The sequence below is a fragment of the Thunnus maccoyii genome, chromosome 4 (assembly GCF_910596095.1).
Source record: "Thunnus maccoyii chromosome 4, fThuMac1.1, whole genome shotgun sequence".
NCBI lineage: Eukaryota > Metazoa > Chordata > Actinopteri > Scombriformes > Scombridae > Thunnus > Thunnus maccoyii.
In genome coordinates, this window is record NC_056536.1 from 27153349 (window position 1) to 27180038 (window position 26690).

The following is a 26690-nucleotide window of genomic DNA, read 5'->3' on the forward strand; positions in this document are numbered from 1 at the left end:
TTTTTTACTATACAGGAATCCTTCAGTGTCATATGTGCAGGAAAGAATGAATTCACCTCCAATATGAGCTGTAATCTGTCCTTTATCACACTGGAGCTGAAGACTTGCTGAAAGATAGAGTCTTATCAGAATGAAAATGCTTACAAATGCAGTAATCATATGTATTATTTCTTATTTCAGGTTCCATTATATATTCAACGTATATATTATATATTTGACTCTCAATTTGTTTTAACTTATTTTTCAAACCCAAACTTAAATATCAACCTGGTAAAATTTGCAAAAGTGAAAACAAAAAATGGGTCATGCGCAAAAAAACTGGGGGCTTAGTGGTATGTTGGTTTCAGTTGTTAACTTGTTTCTGCTATTATTATAAAAATAACCAGACCAGCACTCATTTTCGTAAAACAACAACAACAACAACAACAACAACAACAACAACAACAACAACAACAATAACAACAACAATAAAAACTATCTTCAGACAGGGAACAGGGAGTTACTTTAGTCTAATATAATAGAATATTACTGACACATGATTATTCTGTGTATTCATATTCCTGTCATAAAACAAGCTTTTTGCTAAATCACAGCTAAAATTATTATTGACTCTTGTGTTTTTTAATAGGTATGTAAATTAACAGTACCCTTAAATGAATATTATAATGCATTTTTCATCTTCCAAAAGTAATAATTTGGGTAGACATTTTTGAAAATTCTTTTAGAACAAATTTAAAAAAAAAAAAAATCTAATTATTATAATTAATGCGAGCTGTAAAAATGGATCTACTCACCATTAATAAGCAGAATCAGACACAGTGTCCTCATTTTGATGTTCAAACTAAGAGTATGAAGACTAAATCTCATGCAGGAAGCTGTAGAGGTGGACTGTGGTGGTGATACTGTCACTTCCTGCAGGTGCCTTGGGGGTTATAGTAAATGCTTTTACAGCTCGGAGACACATGTGACATCCTGCACGAATAGGTCACCTTTCTTGCAGGTTGTGTCGTTTTGAAATCACTTCAAAACACGCTTTGAGACCATCAATATATTCAGTCTCTTTGACTCTCTGACTGCGTCTCCATATGCTATATTAGACTTGATTCTATCCGATCTGATAATGATTTTGTCAATAAAATCCTGCAAACCACTGAATACATTGAACTACTATGTTCAATGTCAGTATGGCTCTTTGTGATAGTTTATCAGAAAGCCACTAGATGTCCCCATGCCACTGATGTTTGCAGCCCGACATCTACTAAATGCAGGGTGCAGTGCATTGTCAGTGTGTCTTGACCGTGTCTATCTGACAAAAGGCATTTTTTTATGTATAGCTGAGACATAGCATGCTACTTCTCGCATGAACTGCATATCAGCTGCTCTGGTAAGTCAGTATGTTTTCCTTATCATCCTGAAATACTATACTGTATTTTATATCATCATACTAGCTATATAGGAGAATCTTACATATACAGTTCCAGTCAAAAGTTTGACGGGTACTGTATATGTTTAGTTATTTCTATTCATGCTCTTATCAATATTAAGTTGGCTATATATAATAGAGGGAAGTGTAATATGGCTGATATAATGCCCATAGCATGTGTTGGGTTTATCAAAACAAATGGCGACTGTGGACATACTGTACAGTAGGTGTAAGTAAGTAAGTAAGTTAGTAAACTTTATAGCTCCTTTCAAAACCAGAGGTACGAGGTGCTTCACAAAATACAATACCATAAAATATACTGGAGGTGCCATTTCAGCATATACATTTCAACACAGAGAAATAGAGACAGAAATAGAGATAGAGAACATACAGAAATACAACAAAATGTAGAAAATACAACAAAAACAGGAATTTCAAGGAGTGGTCAAACATAGAGATATGAGACTAAATATACATAGAACAACATAAAACCATTCAGAGAGTTGAGTGGGTTGCTTATAATTGCTGCCTGAAAACATCAGGATTCTCAGACACCCTCTCTTAACCACTCCCTCTACCACTGCCTCTGTCCCTACCCACATCCCTCCTCCACTCATTTTGTGTGTCCTGGCATGTTGTCCAACAGGCTAGACAGCCTACATTGCACTCTGACTTTGGGTAGGAACAGCTGTTCGTGCCTGTTTATATTCATAAATGTGTGGCTCCCATTCCCTCCGCGCCACTGTCATGCAATCAAACACCCGGGTGACTTTAGGACCCAGTGAGAGACACCCAGGGGGCGCGGCAGTTTTTTAATCTGACCACAGAACCTGTTAGCTTACTCTTGCTTCCTCTAAGACAGTTCACCCACAATAGTTCCTTGATGTAAGAGTTGCAATAGAGAAGTGCTTTGTGTAGTAGCAAAAGAAGTGCAAACAGCCTCAGAACCCGAGCCTCGGCGTCCCTACTCATGACCCGTGGATGAGGACCATTGTGTCCTGACATGCCTGTGAAAGGTGCCCTATCTCAGGCAGAGTACAGCCAGCCATGGAGCAGCAGGCCTGGATACTGAGGAGCTTCCTGGTCCAGCTGGAGAGACAAGAGGCTGTGGACGAGGGGGCACCGAATGGCATCGCTGGGGAATTTGCAGTGAGTCAAGAGTTATGTTCCTTCTGTTGAAGTACTGTTGTGAGTAGTGTTATAGATGAAGCCTCTAGTTAGTAGACTTATTTTGACATTCATTATCACATCATCAGAAACCACATCGAAATAGCTGTTGGTTCATACTGGATGTATTGACAGTAGGCACGATGAGCGTGAAAGTTATTAGTTTTCTAGATTTCTAAAATTTTCACGAAAGACATTGCTCGGGGAAGTAACACTTCTGCTGCTATTGTATGAACAGCTCTAACGCCACATCTGTGCTTCCTCTTTGCGCTGATGCTTGTCACTGAAGGCGCATGAACAAGGAAGATCCATAAGCAAATGCATGATAACACTTAACTAACACAGACTACTCAGTTAGCAGTTAGTTTGTTCATTTGAACATTTATCATTTGTCATTTATCCATCTTGTGTGTGTATATATATATATACATATATATATTTATATATACCAATGACTGTACATTCACACACAAACACATGTATATGCCCACAAAAACTCTTCCTCAGAAGTCTTGAGCTCCAGGAATTACATCATCTGTGGGCTGCTGCCATGGCAATGAGTGACATCAGTGCCTGAAGACAGCACCGTGTGCTTCACATGCTGCCCTTCTGCTGTCATGCAGCTAAAACCTCGACCACTCCAGAGGAAAGGGTCTATTGCATCACTTCCTTTAAGAACAAAAAGCACTCTGTGGTATTAGCAGTGCAGATGGTCTGCAAGGCCTTTCACAGACTGTGTGGAACTGTGAGAACTGGCCTCTGAACAAAAAGACCAGTGTCTTAACAAATCCTGTAAGCATGGACGTGCCATGACTTTAATTTCTGTGTCAAACCTTCCACCCAGTAAGTTCCAGATGGAAATCCTCTCTGTTTGTAAGCCATCGTGTCAATTTCTAGTAAAATGAGTCATGGTTTCTGGTCATCTGGGGTTGAATCATATACAAACTGACCGTGTGTGACAAATGTGCAATTAGTCACATGTACTTGCCATTTACTCACTCTTTTTTCTAACTCATAACTACAAAAATACTGCAAAAATGCCAGAAGACAGTTGAGTTATCTATGACCTGAAAGCATTTTTTTTTCTCGACAAAACACCTAAAATTATTATTTTGCCTTAAAGAAACCCTACCCAGATATGCTGAAAATCATATCACTTTGCTTTCCATTGACTGCCAAACTTGGTTTTGCTTATTGAAAGTTGGGTAAACTTAATTTAGGTGTGTTTACACTCAACTAATATTCCTGCATATATCAACTTAACATGAGCCAAGACATGTTACAATATGTTACAGCATTATACTCCATAAGAGAAAGTTTTCTCCCATTTGCACCTGTCATGTTTTGCCAGTGAGCAGTATATCAGCATACAACTATATTTCTGTGCAATATAACACCATGATGCTGAGAAATAGAGCAAACATCAAACTACAGTACAAGTCTCTGAACACAACATGGGAAACGTTTGGTAATGTAAGGCAATTTAATACAGCACCACCACCAAATCAGAACTCAAAAAAACTACCATGGTGTTGAAACTTCTCCTCTTTGACACAAGACAGAATACTAACCTTCACGAAGGTAGTATTTTACCCACCACAGGCTCATTCTATACGCAATGAAATCAGCAGTAGAATTGGTTTGAAAAGCTCATTCTTCTGCTTGTATACAACGAGAGAAACAAAGTCTCTCTGACAGTCACTTGACTTCTTTTGTGCTTTTCAGAGGTTGAAAAGCCAGTCGACTAAGTACCGCACTGACAAGACCTACCCCACCAAAACAGCAGAAAAGCAGGACAACATCAAGAAGAACCGATACAAGGACATTGTTCCCTGTAAGCTTTGCTCAAGACAAATTTGTTTGTTTTATACTTCTGCATAAGATGATAAATACAATTCTGCATCAGGGAAGTTTAGATAAAATATCGCTAAGACACTAAGACTTTTTGATTTCTGTTTACTCACACTAACGCACTAATGTTGAAAATGTAGGTGGATGGATCAAAGAATCATGAGCTGCAGTAACATTGTGAGGCAAATAATGTCTGTAAATTAATTTTTATGTATGTGATGACCTAATAATGTGGTAGAGGTGTGACTAATTATAGTGACAGATTTTTTTCTAACATTCATTATTATTGGACAATTAAGGAATATGTTTATCTAGTATCAAGAAATACAGCAAAGTCAATGACTCCTGAGTCGAGCATTCATACATACATAACAACATAACAGAACAGTCACATTATAACTACATATTTCTCTCATTTTAGTTGACCACAGCAGAGTAAAGCTCACTCTCACCACCTCTAAAAATGACACAGACTACATCAACGCCAGTTTCATCAAGGTAAATTAACAGTGTCCTTGTGCAGAGAATCCTTTATTCATATAGATTGCATATAAAGTACAGTATGTGTACATACTCTATATGTACTTGATGTTTACTGCTTTGTGCAAATATTATACTACATTGTCTGACTCTTGAGCTGTGTTTTGTGTACAGGGAGTGTCAGGTTCCAGGGCCTACATCGCTACTCAGGGTCCTCTTCCCCACACAGTACTGGACTACTTGAGGATGCTTTGGGAGTACAACATAAAGGTACCCACTTGTTCTATCTATCTGTGGACACAACAAGGTGTTTTAACATTCATGTTGCTCTCAAAACAACCATTCGGTGATAAAATAATTGGGGGGTGAACTGCCCTAGCCCCAGATGTCTTTCTGTTATATTTTGGTACATTGTATCTCTAACTGTCTTATTTGACTCTAGGTCATAGTGATGGCCTGTCGAGAATTTGAGATGGGAAAGGTAACACCATTTTCCACACTGATGTACACAATTTCTTTCTCTCAACACAAAGATTGTGTACCATAGTTTGTATACCGTCAGTACTTCTGCATTTTCTGTGTGAATCCGCAGTTAGCTGTATTGGGTTTTTATAAACCACTGCACTAGATCATTGCCTGTTGTGGTTTGATCGCGCAGATTGCTGTGTTTGTATGATGGCTTGTAAGTGATTCAATTTTCAAAATGTGAAATGTTGAACGTTAAAAGCACTGTACTTGTTTTGTAGAAAAAGTGTGAGCGTTACTGGCCACAGAAACAAGAGGAGCCATTTGTTTGTGAGCCTTTCACAGTTTATTGTGTGAGTATTTTTATTCTCACAGTCCTACTTCCTACTTTGACAGGTTCTTATAACTGGTCCAGAATAAATGCTGATGTTATAATTTCATACTATCTTCAGACAACACTGGTATTATTTATAAAGTATATTATTATTAGTACAGTGCAAAAGAAATTCACATCTGTTTTGAACCGCAAGAATGACTCAGGTTGATGATACACTGCTGGAATTTTTATGCAGGATTCTGAGGAAACTAAAGGGGACTATCTGACGAGGATGTTGAGGCTGACTTATCGCAACGTAAGTAGTGTTAACAGCCTAACTGTGAGAATAACTGTAAGAGTAATTCTCCTGAGACAAGCAGGATATTATCAGCTACGGTGTTGTTAGTTGCTACAAAGACTAGAGGCAGTTAAAATATCAAAACTAATGACGTCATATTTGACATCTTTGAGATAGTATCTACTCGTGTGTAGTAAAATCTTTTGGGTTTTTTTTACACCTACACCTACAGTAGCAAAAACTGAATAAATGTGATAAATGTGTTTGTGATGTCATTAAATGTGCTCTGAAAAGAGGCTAGCATTGTAATTTTCTACTATTCTTTAATTTCCTCCAGTCTTGTCGTACTTTGAAACAGCTGCATTATGTCAACTGGCCAGATCATGGTGTACCAGACTCCATCCCTCCCATTCTGGACATGTTGTATGAGATGCGTTCCTATCAAGCCCATGATGACGTCCCTCTATGCATCCACTGCAGGTCAGGCTTCCTTATAGAACTTAATTATCTTTAAGAAAAACAGTCTTGATCTGTCTTTTATGAATAATTTCAGGGCTGTATCAAATCTAGGCTTCATCAGCAAAGTCATAGAGAGAGCAATATATAAAAAGTGAAATAGCTTCCTCAATGATAACAACACCCATGATAAATACCAATGGTTGTAGCACAGAAACTGCCTTAGTAAAACTCTTAAATGACCTAAGAGAAAGTGCTGATGTGTTTAATGTTTCTGTCTTGATCCTAAATTTAATTCAATTTAATTTAACACAATTTATCATACTGTGCTGATAGATTAGGTTAGGTTTAAAAAATTAGGGTTTTTTTTGGAATTAACGACTCTCAGCTGGTTCCACACTTACTTAACTGGGAGACAGTTTAGTGTCAGTGTTAGTGAACATGTGTCAAATACTCATCACATTCCATATGGTGCTCCACAGGGCTCCATATTTGGTCCACTATTCTCACTGTACATGCTACCACTTGGTCAAATTATACAAGAATGCTCTGTGAAATTTCACCACTATGCAGACAACACACAATTATATTTATCTCTAGAGCCTGACAACATCAACAGTCTAAATTGTTGAAAAGACTGCTTAAAGGGAATTACAACTTGGATGATCGACTATTTGAAAAATAAACAAGGACAAAACAGAAATTGTACTTATTGGGTCTGAATAAAAGAAAGACAGAATTTGAAGTTGCTTTTAAACTCAACTAGATTCAATCAGTGGTAAAACATATGCATGTCATTACAGAACGTGACTTAAATTTATGACAGCACAGACTGTGTCACTAATACTACATTTTTCCACCTTGTAAATATAGCAAGTCAGATCATATCTTGTACTTTCCAATGCAAAGAAACTTATTTCATGCTTGGTTGTTCTCTCATTTTGACTACTGCTTGACTACCAACGAAATCAGTGAACACTTTAGCTTGTACAAAATGCATCTGCCAACGTCTTACTTACTTACAAAAAATGTAAAAGAGAGCATATCACACCCATTTAAGCATCTTAACAGTGTCCCTTTTAGAATTGGTTTAGAACTTTTATTACTAGTTTACAATGCTGTTAATGGTTCAGCACCTTCATGCTTAGTCAACTGTCTCTCCCTTTACACTCGTAGCCACAGCCTTAGGTCTTTGAACACTACAGCATTAAATGTACAAACAGTTCAGGCAAAGAACTAAAGAGAGGGTGCCTTTTCTCAATATGGACTAAAACTGCGGAACAGCCAGCCCATAAATATTCAACAGGAAACTTCTGTAAATTCTTTTACAGAAGAGAATTTTAAAAAAAAAAATGTTGTTTTTTTGTTCTAAACATTTTGATGCAATTTTATGCAAAATACTTAATATTATCACTAAAATTGCTAGATAAACGGGGCTTGAATTGTTATATTATCAGGAGATGAACTGTAACGATGCATGACATTTCTCATGTCTGTTCTTTTGTGTGAAAACATCAGGCAAGCGGTGATCACATGAATCACACTTTTGGTTTTAATTGTTACGAGGGGAACACATTGCTTGTGGGCAGCATGTATATGTCCCCTTCTTCAGGCCCTAGAGATAAGACACCTCCTCCCTTTTCTTTTAGACAGGAAGTGTGCGTAGGCGGATGTACAACGACCCACAAGGTTTTAAAGTATATTTATGGGCATTCCCCTCAGATTTTCCAGCACTTACTCTATGGCACACATGTACTGTTTTACTAAAACTTACATCACGTTAAACTGAAGAATTATGACTTGCATCAGTCCACACACAAAAGATTGACATTGACTTCACTTCCTTATTGTCAGGGGTCCCACAGACCATACTACATTCTTTTCCCTTTGAATTTCGTTTTTTTCTTTCCTCTGACCTTAAAACCCACTATACACAAAAATATTGACATGGTTACCCTTCTCCTTGCCACAAATCAGTCTTGTGAATTTCATGAAGGTGACAAAAAACTAAAATGACCATCAAGCATTGTTATTTTATCAAATAAGGAAAATATTTAATGTTTTACATGTTATATTCGCAGTGCATCAAAATTGTGTGTTCCTTTCATTTGCCAAAAAGTCATTTAGTAACAAAGAAATGTACGGTACGTTATCCCACATAGTGATGTTACTTATGTTTAAGGTCAATTAGACCCCATAAAGGTGTAACTCCCCATTAGAACTCTTATCAGCAAACTGTTATAAAACTCCAATAACATGAATCTTAATAGTCTTAATTAATATTTAATATTTTTAATATTTGGGAATTTAACCATGTTTTACAGCTGGGATCTCTGAGACCCCAAATAGAAGTGATGTGTCATTCTCTGTAGAAGACTGTAGAAGAACGTTATCAGTTCAAAATCATGTTTATGAGCAATTTTCATGAAATTAGGAAAATTCATGAAGTATCAACAATGTTAAGTATGTTTTTTAAGTTTTTAAAGAGGGCTTCAGAGCTCAAAAAAGAACATTATGATAGTGTGTTATGAAAAACCTGCCATACCATAACATGCCCACTCCTTTTTGAGGATGACGTGTCAGACACGGAATGTTGAGTCAGTGGCAGATCCAACCTACATACCAGAAAGTCACCCCACTTCAGAGGGAGTTCACCAACAGACAGCTGTCAAAAATACAATCAACATTTTTCACTGTAAACAGAAACTTCACATGATTTTGTACCTCAACACTTACAGGAAAAGGGCATGGCCTCATATCACAAGCCTCTCATTATATTAAAAATCTGCACCACCACTAACTACAGCCACAAGACTTAGCATATAGTGGATTCACTTCCTGTCTGACTGAACATTATACTCTTAACTACTGTAGTGTTTTCTGCTCTATTCTATTGCTTCAGCTAAGAGCTGTCTACATATAGAGGACAGTCATGCAATATTATGAATGAGCAAATTCACAAATTTCCTGCAAATGAGATCAAAGCTTGGGAAAGAACCTCAGGTTTTGAATCACAGCCTTAAACATCTTTGATCTTTATTTTTTCTACATTTACTATTAGATATATCTAGATGTTAACACCTTCAGTCACTTTCTTATGACTGTACCTTTTGGCCAGGAGAAGATGTTGTCAGGTGGCCTCCAACTTTCGTTTCAACCCTGAGCCACAATGTCCTCCAGTTGGTGGGTTGGCAGTCACTGCCCATCCTCTCCTGGCTTCCAGCTCAACTCCTCCCACCTGTTCTAGAGCCAACAAGAGGCTCTTTCCATTGCCTCCCCCAACCTGCAAGCAGCTGTCTTCCTCTCCCTTCTTGCTATTCCCAGAGCTGTGAGGGTCTTCCACACAGACTGTGCTGGGAAACCCCTGCAGCCAACCTCAACTGGAAATAGCCAGGCCTGCCACCCTTTGTCCTTGCATTGTTGGACCAGGTCCTGATACTTGGTGGCTTTCCTCTCTGAGGCCTCTTCACATCCGTCTTCCCACGGGACCGTCAGTACAATCAGCACAATCCTCTTTGTCTCCTCAGACCATATGACCATGTCAGGCTTCAGGGGTGTTTGGAGAACCTGGGGAAAGTGTAGTTTTCTTCCCAGGTCCACCCTCATGACTGTGCTTCCTGCAGGAGACTCTTCTTGGTCTTCTTAGAGGGTGGTGGCTTCTCCCCCTCCCTGATGAACTGGATGGATGGGGCAGGTCTCACATGGGTCTGACTCTTTTTCTGTCTCTCGTGCTCTACGATATCAGCCAGTGCTCTGAGGACTTTGTCATGGCGCCATCTGTATCACCACTGGCTAAGTGCAGTCTTGCACCCACCAGTATGTGCGCCAACGTGCCTCTCCCTCCACATAACTTGCACAGTGGGTCCAGCCTCATTCTCCACCTGTGCAGGTTTGTTGGTGTTGGAAGGAAGAAGATGCAAAAGGGCTCTAGTCTCCAAAGGTCAGGCCACGTGATCTTCCGCTTTGGCAGATCCCACTTTGTCCAGGCTCCTTATAATCCAAGTTCCACAGCCCTTGACCTTTGCCCTTCCTCTTCCAGGTGTTGGACTTGGGCTTGGATCATGTCTCTCCTCTGCCTTGGGTCTGCTTTCCCCCATTGCTAAACATGGGTGGTTCCGAGTCCTTGTCTCCCCATGCACAGGTTCCTGATGATGTCCCTCAACTTCAGCATGCTCTCTGCCCATGCCACTGATGTGTTGGTAGCCCACTTGCATCATGATTTTGTGGTGACGCCTTTACCTCTGACCTTTTAAGTCTTTAAGTCTTGGTAGCAGATCATGCTGAAAGAGCCAGGACTTGAACTTTCCTGGTAAGCCTGATCCCTCTGTCTTAGTCAGCCATTCATTAGCCTGTTTTTCAGTCCTGGATACATTGCTTCTGTCAGTGAGAGAGGCATCACACCACTTCCCTAGACATTTTATTGGGTTTTCCTCAATTGATGGAATAACCTCCCCCTGAACTTGGGGTTGGAACTTGTTGGTCACTTTCCCATTTCTGATCACCATGCTTCTTGACTCTCTTGGTTTGAACTACATTCTTGCCACATCCTCAAGTGCCATCAGGATCAACCTTGCTTGTACATGGGATGAAATTGTTATGGTTAGGTCATCGATAAAGCCTCTTATTAGATGTTTGCGGGTGCTGGACTCCATTATCAGCTCTCTGGATTCCTTCCCTGCCACTGTTATGAGCAGATTCATTCCCATGATAAACAAGATGTGGGAGATAGCACAGCCCATTATGATTCCCTTTTAAAAGTTCTGCCACTGGGTTGTTAAATGGGCAGTCTTTAACTGTAACTTGAATCTTCCAAAGTAGCTGGTACACGGTAGTGTTCCATTTGTGCATTGATGAGGTTGTGAAGGACTGATCCATACGTGTTGGCCAAGTCAAGCCAGACAACTGTTAGATTGCATTTGCTCTCCCAGGTCAGCTGGTTGAGGACACTCATGTGTTCTAAACATCCAGAGAAGCCTGGGATGCTGCCCTTCTGGATTGATGTATAAATATACTTGTTCTTCAGCATGTAGGTAGTCATCTTTTTGGCCAGGACAGAGAAGAAGATCTTGCCTTTGAAGCTCAGGAGAGAAATGGTTTGGAGCTAGCTAATCTCAGAGGAGTCTGTTTCCTTCATTGCAAAACAGCCATCTGCTCTTTTACAGGACCATGGGAGCATGCCTCCATACCCTCCACAAACGCTTCCATCGTCGAGTAGCATCGACGATCATTGTATACCTTATAAGTATACCACTTGGTCCTGGGGCAGATGCTTATCGGGCTTTAATCTCAGCATTTCAAAGAAGTCCACTGAAATGAGCCTTTTTGAGATGGATAAATTATGAATTGGACATGGCTATCAGCATTTGTTTAAACCTGCTTAGTGTACCGGATGGGTGCGGTTTGGGCAATGTAGTACAATAAATACCAGAAAATCAAGACGATTGTAACACAGTGTTTGAAAATTTGTTGTTTACCATCATGTCTGATGCCTTCCTCAACTCTTGCATAATGAACAATTATAGTGATTATACTGAAAGATTTCTCTTGCTGGAGATAATCTGTGTGGTTAAAATCTGACCTTTTGCTGCTGTTATTGTAGTGCTGGATGTGGTAGAACAGGAGCCCTGTGTGCCATCGATTATACTTGGAACCTCCTGAAGAAACAGGTGAGAAAGTCTTGCACTTTCTGCACATTATCAATCTTAAACCAGATTAATATGAGATCTGAGGTGTATTGTGCTGTTTTTTGCTTGTTTTTAGATGATCACTCCAGCTTTCAATATCTATGACTTAGTTCAAAACATGAGAACCCAGAGGCCCTCGGTGGTTCAAACCAAGGTAGGTGTTGTGTTTTTCTTTTTTTGTCACATGTAACAAATTGTCCAACAAGCAGAGCCACATGTCAGTTGCTTCGTTCTATCAAAGGTCTTTTGATCATTTGGGTTTTGTACATCATGTCTCAGGGCTGTGTCACCTAACAGAGCAAGTTTTTGTTTTTCAACCTCAGGAACAATATGAGCTGGTCTACAAAACCATCAAGTTACTGTTTGAGAGATATTTGCAGTCCATGGATGCACAAACTTGCAGAAATGAGGTGAGCAACCAGGAACACAGAACACAAAATCAATGGAAATATGTAAGCACAAGCACAAACATCACTATCATCAATACAGTTAAACAGAAACAACAGCTTTGGCAGGCTTTCTTGTGGTTTTAATAACATTCGATTCAGTTATGTAGAAGGCAACCACATGATGAGAGTGGAAACTAATAGCAGGCTGGGTGATTCAAAAATGAACTATGAAGACTGTGTCATCAGGGCCACTGCTTTACTTGAAGCTAAATACTAATCAAGACTTTTGACTGTGACTTGTTCAAAGCATGGGCCTTTTATATTTACATACTGTATAATATTGTATGCATTTACCATGATACTAAATATTAATCAGGCAGAATTCATATTTGCTTAGTGTTAATACATTTACATGCAAATTTACTTCATTTATCAAACACTATTGTGACTCACATCCCCCTATTTAACTGGACAGATGACAACGGTCCCACCTGCTATCACACCTAACACTGACTTGAGAAAGGAGTTGGACTTGCGACCACAGTTCCAGCACCCGCTTGACGAGGAGAGGGATGTTTTACCACAATACCATACACTGATGCCCTCTGCTTCAGACAATCATATTGCCTTAAGAGCCAGGGACAAGCAGAGGGACAAGCAACAATGGGATGTACCCCAAGCCTTTCCTGTGGTTCTGGCCACCACTCAGGACCTACAGGATGGACCCAAAACCTCCCCAAAACTGGTGCATACCAGCCAGAGAGCCGCTGGGGTAAAGGAGAGGATAGAGGAAAGTGATGACATACCATCATTGGACCCTCCACCTTTACCAACTGTGGCAGAAGCCATTTGTCTAATGGTGGAGGACCCCTACTTTGACACCCCGATGAGCTCCCCTTCATCAGAGGAGGCACCAGTGGATTCTACTGATGACACCAAACAATGGACAGCTAGCCCTGTCTTCACCACGCCGTCATTGTCTCTGAATGACCAGACCCTGGAGTTTAACTTTGCCTCCGGTAAATGGTCATATCTGTGCATGTGTTTTTAGTCTCACAGATAAACAACACAACAGGGCAGTAAAACTTAATTTTGTTGATATTTGTAGTAATTGATGTGCATTTTTAGGTACTGTTGAGGCTAATACTGATGGGGATGTACCTCCTCCGATACCTGAACGAACCCCTGAATCCTATGTACTGGCTGGTGATACAGGTTGGTGTTCCAAGTGTAGATAAAAGTCTGAAATATAAACCAATATCTTCTGCAAGGTATACTTTAAGCATAATCCTCACTATTAGGTTTATTGTATGAATTCCTATTTCATATAATCATAATCACTCTGTCCTCTGAAGGAAGCACACATGGCTTCCCGGTTATATTGATCTTGCTACAATATGTACTAATATATTCTTGACTTAGAGTGTTACAAGATGTGATTTTGTCTTTTGTCTTTGTCTTCTCAGATCCCAGTGAAACGTTAACGGTCATCATTCCACCCAATGCTGCTGCTGAGACTGTCAGACAGTTGGGAGTTGAAAGAACATACAGTAAGTGGAAAATATCACCTGACACCCCTAAAGTGAAACCATGCTCAGAGATGCTTGTCTTTTAACGCCACATGTCATGACTCATGTCATAATTTTTTAGTGGAACCAAATCTTTCAAATCGTATTGATGTGAGTAAAATATCCAGAATAAACCAGAATTCTTATTTCTTTATTCTCAGGCGGCCCCCCCTCTCCTGTCCCCCCACTTCCAGAGAGAACCCCAGAATCATTTGAGTTGGCTACTGATCAAGGTGACTTAATAATATCAGAAATCACTATCCATTAAACAATAAACAAAAAATATTTGTAGACCGTAGGTTTTACTTAAATATATAATAATGAAAATTGTTCTTCTTGTTTGCCATTCAGCTCCTGTGGAGCAGAAGTTTGAGGTCATGCCAGTAGTGAACGTGAACAGAATAGGAATGTCTTCAGAATGGTCTGGTGACTCAAAGCCAGCTGCCTCTACATCTCAAAATGAGATGAAACCTTGGTTGAGGAGTAAGGTAAGAATAAAGTGTCTTCACTGGCAGATGTGTGACCTCCTACAAGTTAGTGCCATGATTGTTTAAGATAAATTGAACGGTGAATTATTTACAGTATATTCACATAATTTGTACACTCAATGAAGTTGACAAACAGCTTCTGTCCATTGAGAATGTGGATGATACATGTGTCGCCCAAATTGTAAATTGTAAAGTGGTACCTCATGTGTTAGTAGATGTAAACCTCTATCATAGATGAATTACGATGGCAGTTATGTAACACCAACATACTTCTCTTTCTTGTAGAGTCTAAAAGTCAATATGAACTTCACAGGTAAGATTTTTGCAATAACACACTGTTAAGGGCCAATATGTATATGCACAGGATGATAATTGAGCTGACAATGTAAAAATATATGGCATGTAATTATATGATGATGAATTAAAATTTAATCTTGTAACATTTTTTAAATTACAAGGTTATGCCCCTTTTTTTTATCCCATTTAGGGAGTTTCAAGATATCACATTATTTGGCACTTATCAAGTACTATGTGTGTGATCATTTCAATGGCCCTTTATTTTCTTGTGGTATCTCTAGTACCAGTAACACACCCTGATCTTGCACCAAATACAACTTCAGACCTCCAGCTTTACGGCCCACCTCCGGACGCACCGACTCTTCCACTGCTTCCTCAAAGTAAGCTCAGCAGGCTGAATGATGAAATCATTATCTTACTTAAATCTTTATTCTTAGCTATTCGAGAGGCTATCTACAAATATATCTGCTTATTTCATCTCAAGAGAAGATGTATAAATGTGTAATATATAATGTAATGTGTAATAATAATTCATGATTGAGTCCACCGAAATTAAAAGCTGCTGTTTGCTATATTTGGTTGTGAAGCTGAAGAGAGCCTGACTCCTCCCCTTCCTGACAGAACCCCGGAGTCCTTCATCCTCACCACAGAGGAGAGTGAGTTCATCATCATCTACCTTACACCAAAGGCTCCTAATTTAGCATGTGCAACAGTACTTGTTGTCTGAGAGAAAAGCCATTTTGTTTGATTCTGCCCTTTTCCAACAGATCATGAGACAACCGCCCTCTGCTCGCAGCCCTTACAAACAACACAGCCCTTAACAAGGGTAGGCATTTCATCTGAGTGGGATGGCACCTCTCAGCCCAAAGGATTCCTTGATGTTGTCATGAGCAGGAGCAAGGTAATAATGGTCAAATATGTATAAATCTAAGGGTTAGAGTGTGTTGTCCTGAATAGAGACAGCACACAAAAGAGTGACATTCACTGAATCACTTTATTATACTCCCCTCAGTGCTATTTCCTGCCATGATTAACATGATAGGACAAAGTTTCCATTTGTTAGCGCAACATTTGAGTGTCATGACATTTTTGCTTTCAAATATTCCCCCCAGAGTGTTCGAGCTAAAAGTTCAAGACAAGGTAAGCAGTTTTATCTCATACATACAGACGCCTTTCTCTTCTGCTTTCACTCTAGAACCGGCGGTTAAAGGGCAAGGCTAACAATATTCTTATTGCTCTTATTGTCAACACATCCCACAAAAAGAGAAAAGAAAAAAAAGAAGATGATAAGAGTGTGTCTCTTAATACTCTCCGACTGCCTCAGTTAGTTTTTGGAACTGAGAGCAAAACCCGCTTGTTGCTGCTGCAGGTGCAAATCTTTAAAAATCGCTCATGAGTGTATGTTTTCATTTTTTAAAAAGGTTGAATAATTTTCTGAAACAGCTTGGCACTGTAGCTTTTAGTTAACATTACTCAAACAAGAGTAAATAGCATATTGTTGGGGACTACTTTCAGTTGCAGAGTTTTGTTTATAACAGCAGGATGGTGTATGTGCATTCAACTCAAAATAAATGACAGTGCCCATGGTCATCATAATGAATTAAAATGTTGCCCAGGGTGCTGCAAGGGTGACATGTTTTTTATGGTTTTGGACAACAATATAGAGGTCTATGGTACTGAAGAATACAACATATCAGGCTTTGACTACACAGACAATACTTGTTAGTAGGTTCAAACCAGTGTTGGTTTTGGTCTTTTCATTGATAACAATACGAAAAATGTAGAATTTCACCAGACCCATCCTTTAATACAGCAGTTGAGGTCACTGACCAAATTATTCTGATGGCTGTTCACCACCAGTATCACATTTTGTTGGTGGTGAAAGGTTGCATTGTCTTGTTTATTGAGTACATGCAACAGCATGCAGGTTAAAATTAGTATTTAAAAGTACCTATCTACACCACAGGGAGGCATCCTTTACCAAAGCAAGAGATACAAACATGATGGGTAAAATGCCAGGCTTGTTGTTGTCTTGTTCATGATTAATCTAAATGATTTTGTCTATAATGAGGGTAGTTTATCATTTTGTTTCCACTGCAGAGCCCCTTTCTGCAGTTTGTCAGCCAACTCCACCTCCTGTGGTCGCAGCTGGAGGAGGAAGTGGTGAGTTACCTTAGACATTAAAGGGGCTGCACACTACAAAGTAGCCTCTCTCACATGTACTGTTATTATTAGATATTATTAGACACAGCAAATAAATAAGCTAATGCAAGACGTTTGTGTGTTTGTGATATCAAAAACCTGTGTGGGAATGCTTAAAAAAAGACGCCACAATACAGAGAGAAAAGACAGCAGCGAAAAATGTCATTTCTTATCGGTTTCTGTTTGTCAGTGCAAGTGGGACACCATGATGTGAACCGAAGGCCCTCCTTGAACACAGAGCAGTGCGGAAACAAATCAGACAAAAACAATGAGAAGGGCATGTCTAGAACAAAGGTATCACAAAAGTTATACACATATGCCCCTAACCAGTACTTGAAATTTTGAAATTGTAGCTGGCTAAATCTATGTTTTTGCTTCCTTTGTCCAGAGCCTGAAATTTTTTAGACACAAACAAAAACGTAAGTAATGCTAATGTATGTCCTAGCTCAAAAAAAGCACTGATATCCATGAGAAAAATAGGATAAACATGTCTAAAAACTATATTCTCAGCTAAAAACGGCCCTCCACCATCTCCTGCTCAAACTGAAACACCATCTTCATCATATGGTGCCTCTTCAGTGTTCAAATTTGGTAGGCCTGCATCTACTTCATTATGACATTTATATATTTGGTCCATTTCAACCCATACAATACGTATGATGCCATATTCATCTTCCACAGGATTTGGGAACCGGTTTGGAAAGCCAAAAGGCCCCAGGAATTATCCAGAGACCTGGTTTTGAGGAAGTCACACCTCTCAAAACATCAAAAGTGGAGCTGTTCTTCTAATGATCTTGTATCGCTAAGACAGTCGGAGTCTGAAAAAACACTGAAGTCCACCTCTCTTTGTCTCAGGACCAATTGACAATCCTCAAAGGAGCGTCAGCACATAAGCACCCTCAGCAGAAAATAGGAAGTGCCTTCTTACCAGCTCTGATGATTTTTGTACTGTATATCAACACAGTTTTTTTTTTTTTTTTACATATTGATCAGTGCCTCGTTGAACAACACAGACAGCCACTCGGACCAACGGCTTGAACATCAAAATCTCAGGAAAGCCAGTGTCTAAAATGATGTGCTTGAAGACTTGAGCAGTCTGCAGTGAGAAGTTTTACACTTCTTGTTTCAATGCTCAAAGCAATGCTGTTAAACTTGTTTTATGATGATGAAGTGTACGTGTGTGCATTTGTGCTTGAAGTTTAAAAAAAAACCAAAAACGGGTATAAAGATAACATCTACATCTAGATTATTAGCACTTCACTTTTTCTGTTACGAAGACGGCAGCACTCAGCACGTCGTTTACTTTTGCTTTTGCCATCATTTCCTGAAGTCTCTCAATGATTTTAAAGGCATAACCTTTGAAGCATGATCAACATACTGACAAGGATAGCTTGTGAATGTGATGTATATTGCGTATGATGTAACGGTACGGTTAAACTGTGTTACATACAACGGTTCCACACAAAATTATTTATTAAAAAATATATAAGGTCTATGCATTCTCATTGTGTTTTTCCTACTTAACAAGACTGTATCACATTGGTACCAGGTTTCTACTGCCTGTAAGTTATCACCCAGATAACTGACAAAAAATGATTAAAAACATCTCCGTACAAATATTCACAACAGCAAAGGTCCTAGAACATAGAGCTTAACAACAAAACATGAAAAAAAGGCAGATGTAACAGAACTGTAACTGTCAATTTATTTCTATGCTGAGTTAGTAAGTCAACAGACAAGTCAGCCATATTTCTGACAAAAAAAAAAAAATCTGCTTCCTGAACAGGATCTAGTATGAAAGGCATACATTTCACTAAAATTATGTTTTACACATTTTATCATCCCATTCATCATCAATAAATAAACCTCACAGTTTTAAATGAGGCTAACCAAATACAGTACAAGGCACTAAGATGTAGTCAGTCACTTTCTTTATAGAAAGCCTTTGTAAGGTTCAGATGAGCTGTAAATCTCAAATCACAATTTTTTGGGTAACCATGTTCAACTAGAAGTGAAGGTCTTTTTAGACAGAATTTATTGTAGGAGGCCTCAGTATATCTGATTAAGCTAGACAGCATTGGCATTCCCATTTCCATGATACCACGTAATTACACTCAGAAAAGTGGATACAACCTAAAACTAGAAGTGTGAATGGATTTTAATCAAATGAAAAAAATGACTTGAGTGCACTGACAGCATTCACATATTCCCAGCTATACCAACATATAATATTTACACACCATATTCTGAAGACATACTCCAGACTTAGAGGACAATTTATTGCTAAGTGCAATAGCAGTAATTCCTTCGTCAGTTAAGAAGTGCTCCTATAAGTAGATCATAATCTTAAATATTCCTCACTGGTTATAAACCTGTGTTCATATGTTAAACTCAATCATAAGAAAATAAATAACATATCAAAAAAAACGGTATCAACAGTAAGAAAAAGGGCACTGTATAAAATAGCATTTAAATAAACAATCTTTCAAACTGCAACTTATAACGCTAACAAAAAAGTTTAAAGGTGCAGTGTGGAGAATTTAGTGACACCTAGTGGAGCGGACTTGGCAGAAATGAATAGAAAAGTATGTTTTAATTAGTGTAAGAAATTAAGAATCATTATATTATATTAAGATATTTTCATTATCTTATGATGAGCCCTTTATATCTACATAGGGAGCAGGTCCTCTTGCACGGAGCTGGCCTTGTTGCACCGCCATGTTTCTACGGTAGCCCAGAAAGGACAAACCTAACACTGGCTCTAGAGAGTGGGCCTTTTTTTGCGAGGTTCACAGTCACCGTAGTTTCTCCTACACGCTTGGAAGGGGAGGGTGAGGGGTATTCAGTTGGCTGCGATCTGCAACCTCACCGCTAGATGCCATTAAACCCTACACACTGCACCTTTAAGGTGCTTGTAGCTTATTTTGATAATTGTATTTTGCCTAGTCTCAGATAAAAGAAAATGATATCTTCTTCAATTTAAAAGATAAAAATGTTTAGTCTTTCCAAACAAAAAAGTACACATTTTGATTATCCTATGTTTACTGGCTATGACCAATCCAGGACATCCTATACTGTACTGTATGTGCTGATCTTTTGACTCAAATAGCAAAGTGACGGCTTTGCAGGCAACTAACAATGCCCTCAATCTTTAAAACCGAGTCCACTGTATCTTCTGGGTGAGGTTAGTCTACATGCCCCTGTCACTAAAATGAATAAAACAGTATAATGTCAACATCATGCTTCCAGAGTAATCATATATTAAGTATGTAAACAATCAGTCCTTCTGTATCTGTGAACTGCTGCACATTTGGATTCCATCTCCCATTAAATAATTCTGCCAAAAAAGTAACTTGAACAATTTCCTGCTTAAGCATGGCAACTCATATTGTAAGTCTAAAAATAATAGCTTCTTTATGATACACACCTCTTGAATGAGACTATCAAATATAAAATAACTAAATATGCAGTATTTTACAGTCCCATTAAACATTGTACTTTGGCTGAAAAACACAACATCTGGAGACTTTTTTTTTTTTTAACCAACATTAAAAGATTTTTAAAAAGTGTTAAGAATAATTTAAATTGAAAGGCTTCCTGATTGACACAGATGTCAGTTTTAGTCTAAAATTCCTTCAGATACCTCCCACAGTGGATAGAAAGAGAGAAGTTGCAGAGGGTGAACAGAAGTCATTTAGAGAACCTTACAGTGTGGCTGAGAGTTTTTGGAAGGGCCGGCTCATTTGAAGGTGTACAGCTGGAGTGGACTGGTGCCGAGGAAAGGTGGGGATCCTGGTATGTTGAGGGCAAATGAGCAGATTTGGTGGGCTGTGGAGGCGCCGGCTGAGGCTCCTGGGGAGGTGTTGCTGGCCTCTGGAACTCTAGTTCTTCAGTCTTGGCCACCCCACCTTGGATGTCTCCTTGTGGTTGCACACAGGGGGTTGCGGTGGCGTCAGGCCTAGCAGGGGAGGGAAAAGAGACTCGGCCGGAGGAGGGGCTGAGATCGCTGGGCCTGTGCTCCTCCACCTTGTCCCTTTCCTCCAGATGGTACTGTTTGAGGCGGATGTGCCAGGCCAGGCTGCAGACTGCGGACACCGTCTTGAACTGGTGGATGACGTTCCTCGGGATGAAATAAATGTCGTCGTCGCAGAGCTGGACACGGACATAGCGGATGCCTTCTCTCCTCAGCTGGTTGAGCTTGGCGTCGTCCACCCACTGGACACACTGCATGAAGATACACAGTGGTTCCATGTTTAAAATTTGAGCAGTACAGCATACGTTACCTGTAGTATTATAATCAAACAAAAAGATCTGCACTGTGACACACATCTATATGGATTATGCATTAAAATTCCAGTTTTCACCTGAGATACTGGGGGCTCATAGAGATCCAGCTGCAGCATCTGCACAACTTTATTGAAGTCCCCAGCATGGAAACAAACCACATCTTTGGTTATCCGAGGTCGATTATTCCTGTAAGAGATTATTTTTAAAGCATAAAGCACACAGACAAGTCACTTCTCCGTCCTCATCACATGCCATCATGCATTTATGTCCATTTAAGTCTAATTATCCGAAATATTGACAACCACAATATTTGTGGTGAAGCAGGCCAAAAAATACTCACCATTCTCCAAAGTGCACAGCCTTCAGTACTCCCACTGCAGCAGTGCTCTGCCAGTCGAAACTCTGGCCAACATGGTCAGCGTGGGCCTTAGTCCGGTCTTCAAACAGAACCTCTCTGGGTTCACTGGCCCTCGGCAGGTAGTGAAGATTTTTGATCTCATTCATCGACCTAGACAAAAAGATAAGAGAGGGGACGTGATAGAGGAAGGAAGAGAAGACTGATTTCCACCTGTGTTTGCTCACAAGAGGTATAGTTTGCACTTTACCTCTGCCTAAATTGATCATCACAATTACTTTTCTCTATATTTCCATATCTTATGGATATGGAACCATTCATTTCCTTTGCAGTTGGGGTTGTACCTGCGCCGTTTGAAAGGAGACTTGGGCATGTCAGCAGTGGGCACCATTTGTTCTCCTGGTCGCACCCACATGATGGGCCCGTCGTCACTCTGAGAGCGACAGTCCAGCTTCAGACTCGAGAGGCTTCCCCATGGTAGGGTCATCTGTGGTGACACACGGAGACGTTCACAAACAGAGATGTGAGTTTTTGTTTTATGGTCTTAAAACTAATTTACAGGGCCAACCTAGGAATAGGATCCCACTTAAACCTGATGTACATTACTTTGCTTTAACCAGTAAAGCATGTATATGTTGCTGACACCTGTAGGCACATCTACTGTGTATACAAGAATCTCAGAAATTAAAAAATTGATGAAAGCAACCATGTAATGACAAAAAATTGATTAGTTTATGTTAACTTTACTGTTAGCAAAAGACCAACAGACTGAACAGATGTTACAGCAATAACAATGCATCAGCAATGGAACGATTTGACCATATGGGGTACTTGTACTTCTTAATGAGCTTCCAACGTACTGCACTCACCACAGTAAGAGTGATTCTGGCCTAAAGTATAGAGGAGGATGCACAGTTCATGGATGCGCTGTGAGTTTAAGTTCCCCTATCATATCAGGTGGCGGTCAATAACATATTGTTCCTGTTTTAACTCTCAGTAAGGCTTTAGACCAGTTTCATGATTACATATTTTTTATGTATCTATACAGTAAAGTATAAATATTAGGTCTGAACTGACAAAACTGTTGTTTTGTGTAAGCTAGACTACAAACTTTTTCTATAGAATAATGACAAAAATACAAAAATAAATCTTCTTCTGACCTTGAGAAAGGGTGACTCCTCCAGCATGTCAAGGAACTCTGGGAAATAGTCTCCAACTTCCTCATCCACTGCTCCCACCAAACTGATCTGCCTCATGGGTCCGGCCCGGTAAGTTCCTGAACAGTAAGTCCGGTTCACCTGGAGAACGAGAAACAGTTAACGTCACCGTCTTTTGTTCGACCGAGCATGTTCAGTCTCTGTTCTGAGGTACAAGATGCGATCACTATACCATAAAAAGTTCTTTGAGTGGAAAGTAACTAATTATAAGTGTTGTCATCACTGCTCTACCTTCAGGAGATGTGTGTTTTACAAATAATCTCACAGCTCCTGCAGGTAACGGTGTAAAAATATGCCAGCTGTGTAATGGCTGTAGAGAAAGGGCTCTGAGGCTACATGAACCTGCATGACATAATGATCCTGATATGTGAGCAGTAGAACATGTTTTCTATGCAGTACTAACCCACAAGGGTAAAGTAGGTACAACAAAGCATTTTAGTGTAATCACTTTGCTCTCAAAGCATCTCCAGTAGTGAAATTAGCAAGCTAGGTCTTTTTTCCCTACATAAACAGAACACCACTGAGCTCTCGGTGTCCTCTGCAGATCTATCATCACGCAAACTGTATGCAGACACCCTGGCTCACTTTCTGTCTCTCTCTGCCATCTTTCTCAGGCAGTGAGAGTAGATACGATCTCACGACGTCATGGAACAAAAGCAACTCTCGCTCTCTAATAGATCTCTTTAAGAACAGGGACGACTTGGCACCAGCACAACTTCTGACTTAACGACAGTGTACTTTGAACCGAGTAAACTACCAGGAGTCAAACATGATCTGTAATCAAAATTATATTTAATACACCATCATTTCACTTCCTTTTCTATGCCGTCGTTCTATTACATCTTTTTTTTTTTTTACCACCGATCTGAAAAAAGAAAGAAACAAACAACGTATCTAATTTAATTTAGTGAGCAGCTCACAATATTTTATGATTCAGACTGGAGCTGAATCAATTAGTCAATTATTCACTAAGTGAATTAACAACAAATTAATCAGCAACAATTTGATAGTCGAAATTAATTGCACAACTCTTATAGTCTATTCATTATTAATAGTAATGTGTATATTGTGTATAGCTTCTTTAGTGTCATCTCTCTATTTCCTTAATCATATATTTTATTTTATTCTTTATGTTTTTTTTTTTACCTCAGTCTGTCTCTGTAATTTCCCATCAGGGATCAATAAAGTCTTATCTTAATTGTTCAAGTAATTTTTTAAGCAAAATTGTAAAAAAAATCTCTGACACCAGCTTCTAAAATGTGAATATTTGCTGGTTTTTCGTCACTTTTATGATGGTAAATCAAATCTCTTTGAGTTTTGGACTGTTGGTCGGACAAAAAAAAGCAATTTTGTCAACTTGGGCTGTAAGAATCACTGAACAATTCATCAATCTATCAAGAAAATAAGAAGAGAATAATCAACAGGTTAATCAATAATGGAGTTATGCTCTCTTTAGAGGCTGTGATCTATGAAATGGATTTATGAAGTGTGTGGGATTTTGTTGAGTGCGGTTTCAAAACCTTTGTTTAGGTCCACGTGTCTTTTCACATACCTGAGAGTGAAAGTTGGCAATAGTGGTGGTCTCAATGTCTTTCTTGCCCAGTATCTCCATTTTGACTGGTGTGTTGGGGAAGTTGAAGGCAAAGTAATCCAGGAAGTCAGGTATGTAGGCCGCCGCGCTGTGCACCACTGCTAAGGCGTAAGTGGCTGCACCTCTAGGCTTCTCAGCAAAGGCCAACTCCAGGAACTCCTGGGCGAAGCACTCCATCTCAGCCGGACTGAGACAGGCTAACTCATCGGCGTAGGCGTGCAGGACTGACGCCCCGCCGTTAGCTTGCCTTTCCTCATGTATGAAACGTCCAAACCTGGTGCCTGTCTGGAGGCAGGAGCTGCGGATGTAGTGGTCTTGGTGGGAGAGGAAGGGAGCGTGTCCCAGTTTGAGAGCATGGAGGTAGGATTGGTGGTTGTCGTCCACAGTGTCTCTGGCAGGAGGCTGGTGATTGCTTTCGTGTTTCACGCTGACAGACGGAGAGGAATCAGGGTGAACGGGCAGAGTGAGATCCGCTCCGAGCCCCGAGCATACAGTCTGAACAGCTTTGTTGTGCATGTATCGGACCTTCTTGGCACTGTGCTCATCCTCACGGTGCTTCTTCTTCTTCTTTTTCTTCTTCAGGATATATTCCTCCAGTGTTAGAGACTTGACATTCTCGTTGTGGGGCCTTGGCTCTACAGGTACAGGGATACAGGTTAAAGTCAGACAGTGGAGGGTTAGCTATGTAATACTCTGCAACCCTGCTGAACACCACATCTGATTATTCTCTAACCAATGCACTAAACATTAACTTAACATTAACTTAGCAATGGCTACTCACACTCGCAACTTTGTTATACAGTAGTTACCAGACTTATACCATGCCATGCACCCTGAAATGATTGACACACGATCAATTTGATAAGATTTTGTAAAGTGTATGGATTTAGTGCTTTATTATACAGTATGCGCTTCCTGTAAGAGGGCAGGTAAATGTTACAGAGACTGAAATCTGTTATAACCAAAACACTCATTGCATATATGTTCAGTTACATTATTAACCCCAGGTGAGTGAAACAACTGAAACCTCTTGGAACTTGTCACCCATGGAAACCCCCAACAGTGTACGCCCCTTTTTCTTTATCCCCAAAATAACAAAACTCACCCTTATTTTTCTTCAGTTCTGCGTGCTTCACATTTGCCTCAGTATTTTCTTTCTTGAGCTTCAGATTCAGGTCTTTCTCCCTATGCTTCTCTTTATAATCCTGGGGTTTGGCCTGGGCCACTTTGAGAGGCGTGAAAGTGAAGAGCGCAGCTGGTGGTTCGGGAGGAACCGCTCGTTTCTTCCGCAGCTGCTCTGGTACCTTCCGCGGCGGCGGCGGAGGAGGAGGAGGAGGAGGAAGAGGCACAGGCGGCAGCAGGTTCTTCTTCGTGCCGTTGCTGAGGCTGTGATTATGGTGATGGTGGTGGTGGCTGTGCAGGACATGTTTATCCCCGCTGAAGTTGCGCGGTTGAGGATTTTGCTGCAGCTGATGCGGCTGCTGGGTCCGGTGCTCAGCATGTTGGTGTTGGTGGTGGTGGTGGTGGTGATGGTGATGATGGAGCTTCACTTTCTTCGCCTCTTTCTCCGACCTCTCCCGTTTGTCAGCTGACGGCGACAGGTCTCTTTTCTTCTTCTTTTTCTTCTCTTTGAAGAATCTATCCAGATTGTCCCTCATCTTTTCTTCTTCTACTTTTCCACGGAGCAAGTCGACATGAGCTGCCATCTTTGCACGTACATTTAAAGGACTCGGCATCCCTACTGCGCATGTCCAAGAAATATTGTAGTCCTCCTATCGTGAATTTGTAGTCCTTGTTGCTCTTTTGGTTGTGTTGCGCATGCGTAGCGCGTGGAACTGTGGGCTATGTAGTTTACTTATGTTGCAAAGCTACACGGGAGTTTGAGTTTTGTTACTGTACTGACTGCGTGCAGACTCGCACGCACTCACTTCTGCTTAAGTGACGTCATGGCTAATTTAATCACATAGCCACGAGAGGCAGTGCTTCACTGTATACAGCGATAATGAATCAGTGTGAGGCATATTACTATTAAAGTGAAAATGTCCAGTTAACCTTATGCTAATGTTGATAAACAGGAGGAACCTGACGTGTTAAAAGAAGTTTTTAAAACTCTGTAATATTGTAATGTATGTGAGGCGGGAAGGAACGTGTGAATC

General features: G+C 40.0%; 2 protein-coding genes across 4 annotated transcripts in view; one reads left to right on the forward strand and one right to left on the reverse strand.

The window, feature by feature from the left end:
- Positions 1-19716, forward strand: part of ptpn22 (protein tyrosine phosphatase non-receptor type 22) — a 32465-nt gene extending 12749 nt beyond the window's left edge. The window contains exons 1-26 of one of the 3 annotated variants that reach the window (XM_042408173.1): positions 810-2572; positions 4316-4424; positions 4863-4939; positions 5096-5191; positions 5364-5402; positions 5668-5739; positions 5959-6018; positions 6338-6480; positions 12056-12122; positions 12217-12294; positions 12464-12550; positions 13005-13548; positions 13658-13744; positions 13996-14079; positions 14259-14330; positions 14449-14585; positions 14871-14898; positions 15164-15262; positions 15470-15538; positions 15650-15783; positions 15995-16022; positions 16983-17045; positions 17275-17378; positions 17473-17503; positions 17595-17675; positions 17766-19716. In XM_042408173.1, coding sequence (XP_042264107.1) covers positions 2471-2572; positions 4316-4424; positions 4863-4939; positions 5096-5191; positions 5364-5402; positions 5668-5739; positions 5959-6018; positions 6338-6480; positions 12056-12122; positions 12217-12294; positions 12464-12550; positions 13005-13548; positions 13658-13744; positions 13996-14079; positions 14259-14330; positions 14449-14585; positions 14871-14898; positions 15164-15262; positions 15470-15538; positions 15650-15783; positions 15995-16022; positions 16983-17045; positions 17275-17378; positions 17473-17503; positions 17595-17675; positions 17766-17827 — 2553 coding nt within the window. In that variant the 5' untranslated portion in view covers positions 810-2470 and the 3' untranslated portion in view covers positions 17828-19716. Of the gene's footprint in view, positions 1-806; positions 2573-4315; positions 4425-4862; positions 4940-5095; positions 5192-5363; positions 5403-5667; positions 5740-5958; positions 6019-6337; positions 6481-12055; positions 12123-12216; positions 12295-12463; positions 12551-13004; positions 13549-13657; positions 13745-13995; positions 14080-14258; positions 14331-14448; positions 14586-14870; positions 14899-15163; positions 15263-15469; positions 15539-15649; positions 15784-15994; positions 16023-16982; positions 17046-17274; positions 17379-17472; positions 17504-17594; positions 17676-17765 lie in introns of those variants that run through there. The other 2 variants (XM_042408174.1, XR_006095711.1) reach the window with 2 other exon arrangements.
- Positions 19717-20006: 290 nt separating this feature from the next.
- Positions 20007-26415, reverse strand: LOC121895690 (lysine-specific demethylase 9). The gene is given in 8 exon segments (XM_042409101.1): positions 20007-21308; positions 21449-21557; positions 21712-21879; positions 22071-22213; positions 22887-23024; positions 24496-25169; positions 25640-26253; positions 26255-26415. Coding segments are annotated over 8 exon segments (2409 nt in total). The 5' UTR covers positions 26284-26415; the 3' UTR covers positions 20007-20774.
- Between the last annotated feature and the right edge of the window lie 275 nt (positions 26416-26690).